The sequence below is a fragment of the Anabrus simplex genome, chromosome 2 (genome assembly GCF_040414725.1).
Source record: "Anabrus simplex isolate iqAnaSimp1 chromosome 2, ASM4041472v1, whole genome shotgun sequence".
NCBI classification, from domain to species: Eukaryota; Metazoa; Arthropoda; class Insecta; order Orthoptera; family Tettigoniidae; genus Anabrus; species Anabrus simplex.
In genome coordinates, this window is record NC_090266.1 from 63214529 (window position 1) to 63227975 (window position 13447).

Sequence of the window (13447 nt, forward strand, 5' to 3'; positions counted from 1 at the left end):
AATAAAATGATAAATGTTACAAAACATGCAAAAGATGGATGATTCTGGGTCATTAAAACTTTTAAATACATATAACTATTTGTCTTGCTGCAAGGAAGATTGAAGTCAAACACCAAAGTGTTGATTAATATAAAATGCAGGTTTCAGCAACAAATAAAAATCATAGTTGACATTTGACGGTATCTTTAAGATCTGTGTTCAAGTAATTCCCCACGAACCTACTACACTGGCGTAGCAGGGGGAGAGGTGATACTTCCATGTGGCGCGTCCCAGGTGGCGGATAGGGCGGTCTTAACCGGCTTACCGGCGGACTTAAGGGAAATAAGACCTCTTGCGGACCAAACACACAACCCCCTGTGGGTGGGAGACGCAGGCGAAGAATTCACCCACGGTATCCCCTGCCTGTTGTAAGAGGCTACTCAAATGGGCAACCAAGGAATGATTGTCTTGGAACCATGAAACTACTTGTTATTAGCACCACATTCTTCAGATTATCTATATATATAAAATAGCTTGTCCTGACTGACTGACTGACTGACTGACTGACTGATTCATCATCGCCGAGCCAAAACTACTGGACATAAGGAAATGAAATTTTGGGGATAAATTCACATTATGATGTAGGTGCTCGCTAAGAGAGGATTTTTGGATATTCCTTCGGTAAGGGGGTGAAAAGGGCGGGGTGAAATTTTAAAATGAGTGTACCTATATCTCAAAACTTTAAACGTTTATAGATGTGAAAATTGGTATTTAGAATCTACTTTTAAAATAAGGAAACACGTATTTTTTTGTTTTCAGCAAATCCCAATAGGAGGGGTGAAAAAGGGTGAAAATGGGGAAAAATGGGTTGAATACCTTTAATCAGGATACCGGTACTTATATATCAGAAACTGAATATATTACAGACCTCAAAATTGGTACTTTTGATCGCTTTTAAAAATAAAGATACACGTATTTTTTTGTTTTTGGAAAATCCAATTAATGGGAGGGAAAAAAGGGGGTGAATTTTTAAAATGAGTGAATCTATATCTCGAAACTATTAAAGTTTGCTGATGTAAAAATTGGTATTTAGAATCTTCATTAAAAATAAAGAAACACGTATTTTTTTGTTTTCGGAAAATCGCAATAGGAGGAGTGAAAAGGGGGGTGAAAATGGGTTGAATGCCTTTAATGAGGCTACTTATAACTCAGAAAATGAAGATATTACAGACCTGAAAATTGGTGTTTGGGATCTCCGTTAAAAATAAAGAAGCACTTATTTTTTTGTTTCTGGAAAACCCAATTAAGGGGGGTGAAAAGGGGGGTAATATTTTAAAATGAGTGTATCTATATCTCAAAACTTTTAAAGGTTATAGATGTAAAAATTGGTATTTAGAATCTTCATTAAAAATAAAGAAACACGTATTTTTTGTTTTCGGAAAATCGCAATAGGAGGAGTGAAAAGTGGTGAAAAATGGGTTGAATGCCATTAATGAGGCTACTTATATTTCAGAACCTGAAGATATTACAGACCTGAAAATTGGTGTTTGGGATCTCCTTTAAAAATAAAGAAACACGTATTTTTTTGTTTGTGGAAAATCCAATTAATGGGGGGGGGGGGGGTGAAAAGGGGATGATTTTTTAAAATTAGTGTCTATATCTCAAAACTTTTAAAGTTTATAGATGTAAAAATTGGTATTTAGAATCTCCTTTAAAAATAAAGAAACACGTATTCTTTAGTTTTCGGAAAATCCCAATAGGAAGGGTGTAAAAGGGTGAAAAATGGGTTGAATGCCTTTAATGAGGCTACTTATATTTCAGAACCTGAAGATACTACAGACCTGAAAATTGGTATTTTGGATCTACTTTAAAAGTAAAGAAACACGTATTTTTTCGTTTTTGGAAAATCCAAATATTGGGGGGTGAAAAGGTGGGGTGAATTTTTTAAAACATCTTAAAACTGTAAAATTTACAGATGTAAAAACTGGTAGTTAGAATCTCCTCTAAAAATAAAGGAACACGTATTTTTTGTTTCCTGTAAATCCTAATAGGACGGGTGTAAAAGGGGTGAAAAATGGGTTGAATGCCTTTAATGGGGATACATATATCTCAGAAACGAAAGATATTACAGAACTGAAAATTTGTATATGGGATCTCCTTTAAAAATAAAGAAACACGTAATTCTTAGTTTTTGGGAAATCCAATTAATGGCGGTTAAACAGGAGTGACAAATTGGGGTGAATTTTTTGAAAGACTATATCTACAGAATATCCTGGAAACGTAAAATGTTACAGACGTAAAAAGTGGGTGTTTGGAATCTCCTGTAAATGTAAAGAAACAGAGGTGATTTGTTTTTGGAAACTCCACTTAAGGGGAACTCAAAAGGGGTGAAATTTTAAAATGAGAATTTTTACAGTATATCTAAAAAAAACTTAACATGTTACAGAAGTGAAGGTATTTTTTATCTCCATTAAACATAAAGAAACGTGTGTTTTTAGTTTTCGGAAATACCACTTGGGTGGAGGGGGGTGGTAAAAGTGACTGTAAATGGTGTTGAATTCTTTTAATTAGGCTACTGATATCACAAAAATGAAGACGTTACAGACGTGAAATTTGATATTTGCAATCTGCTTTAAAAGTAAAGAAACACGTATTCTCGGAAAATCCAATGAAGGGGGGGGGGATAAGAATTGAAAAATTAATTGAATTAATTGTATGAGAATACATACATCTAATAAAAACTAAAGTTGTTACAGACGTGAACATTCGTATTTGGATCCCCTTTAAAAACAAAGAAAAGCGCGTTTTGGTGGGGAAACCATCTCGGAGGGCGGGAGTGTAAAGGAGTTGAATTCCTTTCATGAGGACACATAAATCAAAAACTGAAGAAGTTAGAGTCGTGATCATTGGTATTTAAGAAGATCCTTTACTATTAAAGAAACAAGTATTTTTTGCGGGAAAATTCACTTGGGGGGGGGGGGGGGAGTATTGTGATATGAAGTGCAGAAAGTAAATTATTTTTATTGGGATACTTATATCTCAAAACTGAAGGTAATAGACGTGAACATTGTTGTTTGGAATCTCCCTTAAACATAAAGAAACAAGCATTCTTTTAATTTTGGGGGTGGGGGGTGGCGGTAAATAAACTTAACGGCGGTGGGGTGTAGAAGTAGGTGAGACCAATTGATTTTAGATGTTATTAATGTACTTATAAGGATCCTCCGTTGCTCAGGCGGCAGCACGCCGGCCTCTCACAGCTGGGGTGGTTCAAATCCCGGTCAATCCATGTGACATTCGTGCTGGACAAAACGGTGGCGTGACAGGTTTTTCTCCGGATACTCCGGTTTTCCCTGTCATCAGCCATTCCAGCAACACATAATAATAATAATAATAATAATAATATTCCGGACCGTCGTCAAATGTGCGGACCGCACTGGAAACGGCTCCTGGACGGGAAATGACTAAGAATGCAGTCCGGCCGCGGGTTCAGTGCCGCCAAGGCACCCAATATGACACCACGCCGGATCTCCTGAAGGATTTTATCGATATTAAAAATGATTATAAGAAAAGATGGCAAAGATTTACGGACCCATCTGACCGGGAGGAATATCTGAGCCTAGCCCGGGAAGTACGAAATCGATTGCTGGAAAGGAAGATTGAGAAATGGGAGGAAACGTGCCGTAAAATAATAGAAAACCAGTTAGATCGGGAATTTTGGTGGATTCTCGCAGAAAACGAGTCAGATCGCGAATTTCGTCGGATTATATATCTAAAACAATAAGCATTCAATTATACATTTCAGTATAATACCGTAGCGAAGCACGGGTATCTTGCTAGTAAATTATAAATTCCTAACTCCATTCTTCGTTTCTTACAGACATACATCAGCAATTATAGACGACAAAAGAGCCACCATTCTGCAATTGACACCTATGCACAAAAGCAGACTGTATTTTAATACTTTAAGGCAACATTCAATCACAGCTGCACATATCTACCTCTGGTTACACATTAGACTTGTCATCAATAATTGAAGAATCTATTAATCATACTAGTGGATAAGCCTAACATACAGCAGAACCCCAAGAGAACACCGCCTATGAATACAAGCACGGACATTCTCCATTTATATTTGGATAAAAACAAGAAAATCGACAAACCCAAGATGTTAAACTCATTTTAATGAAGTGATCATAGTCATTATAATGCATTTTAACTGTACATTTTAATATGTGATTTTAATATGTACAGTAGAGTGTCGATTATCCGACCTAAACGGGACCTGGAGTACGTCGGATCACCGAAAATGTCGGATAATACAGAATAACTTTTAAAATGAACTAAAACAAACAGGAAGACTACTGTATACTGAATTACGTACCATGTTTTACGGGACTCTATTTATTGTCTTATTAATTCAATTGTACAGTAGATGCAGTACTCTTTTCTTACTACGCCTGTAGCCAGGTGCAGATGTCTTGGCTTGGGCTGCAAGAGTTTTGATGTCAGCATCTTGAAATTCAGCACAGTCTCATCACAATTAAAAATCTGATCACTGGTTAATCCTTCAGCAAGAATTATTTCTTGAAATTGTCTTTTAAATTTCACAACCTCATCGGATTTGGCTGACAGTTCTCCTCCACAGATATTAAGCTGCCCAATGCTGTACCGTTTTTCCCACCGATCAAGCCACCCAGCAATAGCAGTAAAATCAGGGTCCCTTTATTAAACTCCTTCTGGATATACACGGCCATTTCTTGCAGAATGGGGCCAGATTTTGACAAGCCCTTTTCCTGGTTTTTAGTGAACCAAAGAAATAGTGCTTCACTTACTTTTTCGTACTCACATTTTTCATTGTTTTTTTCTAATTTTCAGTGCATCACTTGTTGCTCTGGTAGAGCACCACTATTCAATTTAATCCCTCGTATGTTTGCAGTCTCCCACTGTAACACGTCCAACACCATAATCTGAAGCCATTTTTTGGAGAGTTTCCCCTTTGTCCAGTCTCTTTAACCCACTCTACTTGTCTTCCACAGAAACAATCACTTCCTTACGTTTACTCGCCATACTCACAGAGGATATGAAAACTATAACATCCGCACCCAACCAATACTACATTGCAAAATCCTACCGCATGACTGCTAGTGCTTGTCCCACAGTCGCACCCTTCACACCCCGTGTCCCAGAATTGCATCCACCTAAAGTTCAAATTAAGCCTATCAGTATCGGATAACACGGAGTGTCGGATAATCGAAGGTCGGTTGAGCGAGACTCTACTGTACTATATATTTTAAAGTGTTTATGTACCTGTACTTTTAAAATAAGTTAATCCACACAAATTTTAGGCCTAAAAGATACACCCACACTCATTTTTAGATTGTACATATAGCCAGCTTTTACTTTGAAACATGCCCAATTTGAACGTTGGACACATTCCATTATTATGACTTTTCTACTAGGCAAGGCATATTAACCAATTTTGACTTATGTGAAGGTACTAATGTACAGCTGAGGATGACTGTATAAAAAGTCAAAACAAGTACTGCAAATAGGATCTTATATAAATAAAACTTGTATTGATAAGGTGGAACCTTTCTCATCTAAAATATAGGGCAGGTCTTTTGATTTGACTCCCGTAGGTGACCTGCGCGTCGTGATGAGGATGAAATGATGATGAAAACAGCACATACACCCAGCCCCCGTGCCAGCGAAATTAACCAATGATGGTTAAAATTCCCAACTCTGCCGGGAATCAAACCCGGGACCCCTGTGACCAAAGGCAAACACGCTAACCATTTAGCCATGGAGTCGGACAGGAAATGTACGAACCAGAGGAGTGGAATGCTAAAGAAGAAAGTTTTCTAACTCTCCAGCTATTTCTCGCCAATATTCAGTCAGGCTATTATACGCAGTACGCAGCAGTAATCTAGTCTATCGGAGTTGAGAGGCAGCATAAGAGACGAAAAACATAACAAACAATGGTCAGTGTAGTGTTATTGTTGATCAATTTTATGCGCTTTCAATATTGTAGGCCTTCACATTTAGTTTTCTGCTGACTCTGAAATACCATTCATCATTCGGTACGGTAAAACTGAATAAAACATAAATGATAGGACCCAAAATAGGTACCGGTATTTAACACGTTGAGTGCCAGACTGAATTTAATAGGAATGCCGTCTAGTGCTGTGAGCTAATAACATTGAGTTACTCCCTGGTGCCAAAACGTTCACAGGCTTAACGAAGCAAATAATCGCTGAAATTAGGATGTATTTATGATATATTACGTTAACTTACTATATTAGGTATAATAATGCATCCCCATATTGGGTCGTATTGGTCATTACGAATTGTACACGTACACACGCCCCTATATGGGGTCGTACTTATACAGTAGTTATTGTCCCGACGCTCGGTCATACTTACATTTTCCTTTGCAGGGACGCGTTATATGCTGTTGATTTTGATAGATATGTTAGCTTATTCATACTGGAGCCGTAAAAATATACGATCCCCGATTTTAGGTCAGGAAATATTTGTAAATGATTTTAGGTTAGGAAATTTTCGTATAAAATGTAGTTACATAATGTAGTGAAAATCATGTGAATTTCGTAAATTAGGATGTAAGAGAACAATATTGTAAGAAGAATTAGTAGATACGGAATATGTAATAAGTAATGTATATAATTTTGTTTGTATAACTTTTTAATTTGAGTAAGAGAACCTAGCAGCGATGATTGTGCAACATGGGAACCAGTGAATATATCGTTGAATACAGTCATAATTGTTGCAACAGCTAGCTTGGAAACCCGGAGTACAGTGAAGTTGTGTATGCTGAAGACTGTAATTCATCAATGTGGATGAACATGCGGGATCGCTATTTGCTCTATACTGGCTTCAAAATCACTGTAACTATATACTTCGTCTATATCATCATTGTTCGACTTGTTCGATATATCGTCCAGACTATCTGCACTAAGTCTTTTACTGCTCGATTTACTCGTAACGACTTAAAAAAAAAAGAAAAGGAAACTCGGAGCACTACACACTTACATAAAAAATTCGTGCTCGGGATAGACAATCACTTTGTCACCCTACAAAGCACTCTTTTTGTATCCATATGGGGTCGCGCCAAAACAGGAATTGAGGAATGGAAGGTGGACTACGCATGTACATAAATAGACAAGCAGATGGCAGGAAGAGACTTTACACATCATCGAAACACATGCATACTGCGTACCCAAATGGGTTCACACCATCCTCGATTTAGAGCGAACGTACGACCCAATATGGGGACGTGAAGTTCAAAAACTTGACTACTCTCACGTACCCATATGGGGTCACATGGCACTCAACGTGTTAAAAAATAAATTTTAAGCGCCTTCTCCTAAACTACAATTTCTTCCAGGGTGAATAAAATTGTTTATAGCTTAGACTGTAGATTCTTATTCCCCGACATTATATACCAATTTTCATTAAATTCTATTAACCCTTTTTCTTGTGGCTCGGCGTTGATATGGACTTGGCAACAAAAATACAAATTCATGAATATCTGTGTTATCATAGCCGGTACGGTAAAAATGTATAAGACATAAATGGTCAGAAATTTAATTCTATATAACTTGGGTTATGTAATATTTATCGATACGACCACTAATAATATCAGTATTACAGTATTAAATTTTTAGGCCTTCCTGTAAACAACATTTCGTTCAGCGTGAATAAAATTATTTATAGCCTATATTGTAGAGGCTCATTTTCCTACTTTGTATACTGGTTTTCAATTAGATAGGGCCACTAATGACGTAAATATTTAGGAATTAGATTTTAGGCCTTCCTCAAAACTACCATTTCACTCAGCGAGAATAAAATTATTTATAGTCTAGATTGTAGCGACTTATTCACCAACTTGGCATACCAATTTTCTTTTTTTTAAGATAGGACCACTAATAACATAAATATTTGAAAATTAAATTTTAGGCCTGCCCCTAAACTACCATTTCTATCAGCATGAATAAAAGGCAAGCAGGCAGGCAGACATTACGGAAAAGAAAAAAGTGCATTTTCTTGTTACTGTGGACATGACCAATACAGAAATACCATTCTTTTAAAATTCTAAGCAATGTACAGACAAAACTCTTATTTTATATATATATGTATGTCCAACCCTTGTCCAGTTTCTCTACAGGGTTGGGTATGAAGTGAGATTAATATTCGTAGCAACTTTTTATGACCTGATGCCCTTCCTGGCGTCAAGCTCATCAAAGAAGTTAACAAGATGAAATGAATTACGATAGTAGGAAGGGAGACGGTGAAACCTGGTGCTGGCACATAGCGTACTCATGCTGAATAGCACAAAGAGGTCCCCATCTGATGGACGAATCATCATCAACAGTGTCATGTGCCTTCGCTCCACAAGAGCACTGCGAAGAGGTTTGGAATTGAAACCAGGCTTTTGGCCCACAGTCTAGTGATTAGAAATTGTGGACCACTACCACTCTTACCCTGCCAGCCAACATTCTGATGGTGAAAATCTTTTCGACCAACAGGACGCAAACCAGTTAAACATGGTGTCGGACCATATAGATGTCACGCTTTAACATTCATGGCCACCAGGTGGGCTTTGAATACTACCATGTATTGTGAATAAATGTGTACCATTCATACTGAGGTGGACATGGTTAAATACTGAGAATTCCAGTAGTTAGTAAAATCCATGTTTGTGGATTGATCAGCAGTATATTCTCCAAACTGCAAGAAATATATTAGTAATAGATTTGGTCATTAAATGCCTATGAACTAGACTTCCAGTTCACTTCAATTTCTATTGACAGAGCAAGTTGGTTATGCGGTCAGGGGCGCACAACTGTGAGCTTGCATTCGGGAGATAGTGGGTTTGAACCCCACTGTTAGCAGCCCTGAATATGATTTTCCATGATTTTCCATGATTTTCCATGGTTTCCCATTTTCACACCAGGCAGATACTGGGGCTGTATCTTAATTATGGCCACGGCTGCTTCCTTCCAACTCCTAGCCCTTTCCTATCCCATCATAGTCATAAGACCTATCGATATTAGTGCGACGTAAAGCCAATTGTAAATTTCTATTGAATATTTTTCTTTTTCCAGACAAATAATGCAATTGAACTGTTGACTGGTACTGCTGCTGATGGCACGTTGCACTGCAAGGTATCCAGATCAGAAGTGACTGAAATAATGGGCAGGACTTACGATCTTGCTAATAACAAATACTTCCTACTCTTGGCTGCAGGAAATTTGAAAGGTAAACATTTGATTTCATTGTGAAATGCAGGATGCTAATACTTGGCTGAATACAAAATTGAAGGTATGTTCTAATATTATAAAGGGAGAAAGTTTGTGAGTTCGATCAGTCACCACTGATCAGAATTTAGGGCTAAGTAAATACAAGACAAACTTCTATAAATGTAAAATATAGGACACTGAGGAAGAATTTTCCAGCACCCTCAACGGCTGACATTACAATCGATCATCAATGATCTGCATTTAGGACTGTCATCCAGGTGAAAGATTCCCTATCAATTGTTTACCTCATATTTACATTTAATTATAATTGTTCACTTAGCATGTTCTTAGATATTTTCAACGAACTTGGAAATTCATCGAAGATTTCCCTTGATAATTTATTCCAATCCCTTGCTCCTCATGCTATAAATGAATGTTTGTCCTAATCTGTCCTCTTGAATTCCAACTTTATCTTCATATTATGATCTTTCCTAATACTGTCATTCCATGTCACCTGTCCACTGGCAGCTTGGAATGTTCCACTTAATCATGCTATTTGTCTCCTTACTTCCATGTTTTCCCAGCCCAAAGTTGACAACATTTGTGTAACAGTACTCTTTTGTTGAAAAATGCCCAGAACAAATAGTTCTGGTTTTCTTGGGATCCCATCCAGTTCTGAAATCGGGTAATCCTGTTGTGTGTCCCATTAATGGCGTATGGCCACTCCTATAAGTGACCTGCGTCTATGAGGATGGGGCCCACCTAGGATTTCTAATGCTTAAGGAAAAAAACACATGCACACCTACCTGCCGAGCCATTGGAATTAAGATTAAAATCCCCAACCCTGCCGGGAATCAAACTAGGACTCCTTGGACCAAAGTCCAGTATGCTAATCATTTAGCCATGGAACCCTAATTGATTTCCCAGTTGCCTGTTCTGTTAATATGAAAGAAATACACGATTGTATGGAAACAATTCTTAAGGCTTTAAACTATACAGAATTGAAAACATGGGTGGCAGACTTGTGCAGATAGAACTGGAATGCAGCCAGGATTCACAACATTTTGGTGTTTTCTCTGTGAGTGGGACAGTCAAGGTAAGCGTAATCATGATGGAATTAGTGTGTGGCCATCAAGAGAAAGTGTAGTATTAGCACAAAAAAGTGTTACAAACTTGCCACTTGTTGGTCTGAACAAAATAATTTTGCCCCCATTGCATATTAAACTGGAGCTGATGAAGAACTTTGTTAAATCGATAGACAAATCAGGAAGGGTATTTCAATATTCAAGGGGAAAATTTCAAAGGTTGACCGAGGCAAAACTAAAGGAAGGTATCTTTGTAGACCCACAAATATGCGATCTGTTACATGATTCTGAATTCAAGGGGACCCTCATTCCCGTTGAGAAAAGAGCCTAGCTTGCTTTTAAATTGGCCTATGTGAATTTTCTGGGAAACTATAGAGCAGACAATTGCAGAGATGTGGTGGAAGGTTTGTTGAGGTCTTACAAGACACTGGGATGCAACACGTCCCTTAAGATTCACTTCCTCCATTCGCACTGGAATTTCTTTCCACCGAACCTTGGTGAGGTCAGTGATGAGCATGGAGGAAGGTTCATCAGGACTTGTTAGAAACGGAAAGGCGATACAAAGGGAAATCAGTGTCCAACATGCTTGCCGATTACTGCTGGTAACTTATCACAGATGTTTCGGAACCATTTTATAATTGCAAGTCTTTGAGGAAAAAGTTAAGAAGGTAAGAATTTTTGCCATATGAAGTCTTAATTGCAACATAAATACAATTTTAGAATACTTAAATATATTTCTGTTATGTATTTTGGATTATGTATGATTTGGGTTGAAATTACAACAAATATAATAATGGAAAACTGCAAGTGAGTAGCAGTGAACTATATAGGCTATGCAGTATGTTATGGGAAGTTGATCATTTCTCTCAAGGAAAACTGTTTGGTGATAGAGAAAAATAAACTTTAGATTCAAAATCAGCATATGCAAATTAACTAAAATCACACATTTTCATTTCTGAGAGCAAAAAACGGTTTTAATTTGTTGTACTGTGTTATGGATATCGTGGGTAAAACCACAGATAAATTCTATGTAAATAGAAATGAATGTTAAATTTTATTATTATTTCAATCATCACATAAATGTTTTTTACATTTACTCTGTTGCAGTAAAAGATTATAACATGCAAGCGATGGCCTGACAGAAATACATGCCAGTGATCCCGGGTTAAATACATTGATAACACGTTTCGATATGGACTTAAATCTGTACAATCAGACCAGAGTGGTTTAGGTTTTTTTGGGGTTTTGCAAATATTTTTTTCTCATTAACTGTTAGTTATGTCTGAGCCTGTTTATTCACCACATTGGGTTGACTTTCTTCATTAATTTGGCATAGAAATGTCAAACAAAGCATCCACTGGTTAGTTTCCTGTTTTACAAAATAAAAGACTGTGTTTTCAACCGAGCGGAGTGGCTGCACATGTTAGTATTCTATGGCTGTGGAGCCAAGCTGTGTGTTGGGGAGAAGAATGGGTTCAAACCCCACCGTCAGTTGTCCTGAGAATGGTTTTCTCTAGGTTCCCATTTTCACTTCAAGACAAATGTCGGTACAGTTCCTATGCATAAATAACAGCAGATTCCTCCCACCTCCTTACACAATTTCATTCACGATCATTCATCTCACCTTCGTTAGATCCTCAGCTCAGGTTCGTGTCAGGAAGGGCATCCAGCCGTAAAAACCTGCCAGATAATTTAATCTCCTCAACCCTGGTTTCTTATCAGGAAAGTGGATTAAGGGGTAGACATATTGTGACTGCATTTTCATGTTGTCCTCTGCTAATTCCTTGTTGGTGACAATCTACTACACTTTGTGGGCAATGATGGGATATTCTAACAGCAGTATTGAGGTTTTACATGAGCAATTGGAGAAGCTTTCTAAAGAGCTCCATTACATTAGCTCAGATATAGCCAGTTCCACACTTACAGACTGCTGTGAAGAGGTCTGCTCATGTCCAAAATCTTGTTCTTACAAACACCAGTGAACTCGGGGAAAACTTTACAGATGTCCACAGGTGTGGAATCCACACCATGTACTTGAATCACTTCTTCAAGCTAGAGGAACAACAGGGGCATCTCATGACTGTTCAGTTGTCAATGTAGTTTACAAAAATACTATGTCTTTAGTACCTATATTTACTGAGAATAATTTACCACATGTTACTACAATTAAATTGTATGATTTCTCTAATTTACAACCTCTGTATTTTGACAAATTTCTTCTTTTATTTTTGCAGGGGACAAATCTTTAGCTTTCCATGATGTATATGTAGCCTCAGCTGAGAGCAACTATTTGTCGGATGTGTCTGGTTTTACTGCAGCTTCAAAACTTTTGATAAGGCTTCATGGAGCTTTCATGGTTACTGCATGGATTGGCTCTGCCAGCCTTGGAATACTACTGGCTCGTTACTTTAGACAGACTTGGGTTGGAACACAGTTTTGTGGCAAAGACCTGTGGTTTGCAGTGAGTATGATTATTCAGCTAATTCTTCTTTTACTAAAATATAAATAGTGTATGATTAAGCAGAAGATATGAACAGCTGAACTTAACAGCTTCCCTATGCATTGTCTGGAGATTACATAAGCACTCTCTGAATGCTGCATTATGTTTGCCTAATGTTTCCTTCTTTCACATACAGATGTAAAATGCTCTGTGCTAAGTCACTGGGATCCCAAAGATTTTTATGCTCTCCATGCTGGATTTTGTCTACTTCTATCTGAGCCACCAACACAGTGCACTTCACTGGTAATATTTACTTTGGCTATCCTACCGCCAAACAGCTTAAGAGCTGAAATGTGCCCTAGTTTGTGTTTGTGTTTGTGAATATTAAAATTTATTATCAATTTGTAGGGTTGCTGAATTGCAAAAGAGGCATTGTTTGGCAAGTGATTAATCCAGAAGTAATAATTCCTTATGATAAAATGTACCTTTGAATAGGTGGTTATTACAACGGACTCATATTCTTCAATGAGGGGAAAGACTTTGTTGCAGAACATGAGTGCCTGTCAATTCCTGAAGACCAGGTTAGGGCTCTGTTCAAAGATTGTGATGAAGAAGAGTTGTCGTTCAAGAACTTCATGGAAATGAAGAGGAAAAGTTCCAGTTTGGGTGGTTCACCAGGAACA

At 37.6% G+C, this 13447-nt stretch overlaps 1 protein-coding gene across 4 annotated transcripts in view; it reads left to right on the plus strand.

The window, feature by feature from the left end:
• Positions 1 to 13447, plus strand: part of LOC136863862 (putative ferric-chelate reductase 1 homolog) — a 526743-nt gene that overhangs the window by 481331 nt on the left and 31965 nt on the right. For all 4 annotated transcript variants that reach the window (XM_067140219.2, XM_067140217.2, XM_067140218.2 and 1 more), the window contains 2 exons: positions 9105 to 9258; positions 12559 to 12785. In XM_067140219.2, coding sequence (XP_066996320.1) covers positions 9105 to 9258; positions 12559 to 12785 — 381 coding nt within the window. The remainder of the gene's footprint in view (positions 1 to 9104; positions 9259 to 12558; positions 12786 to 13447) is intronic.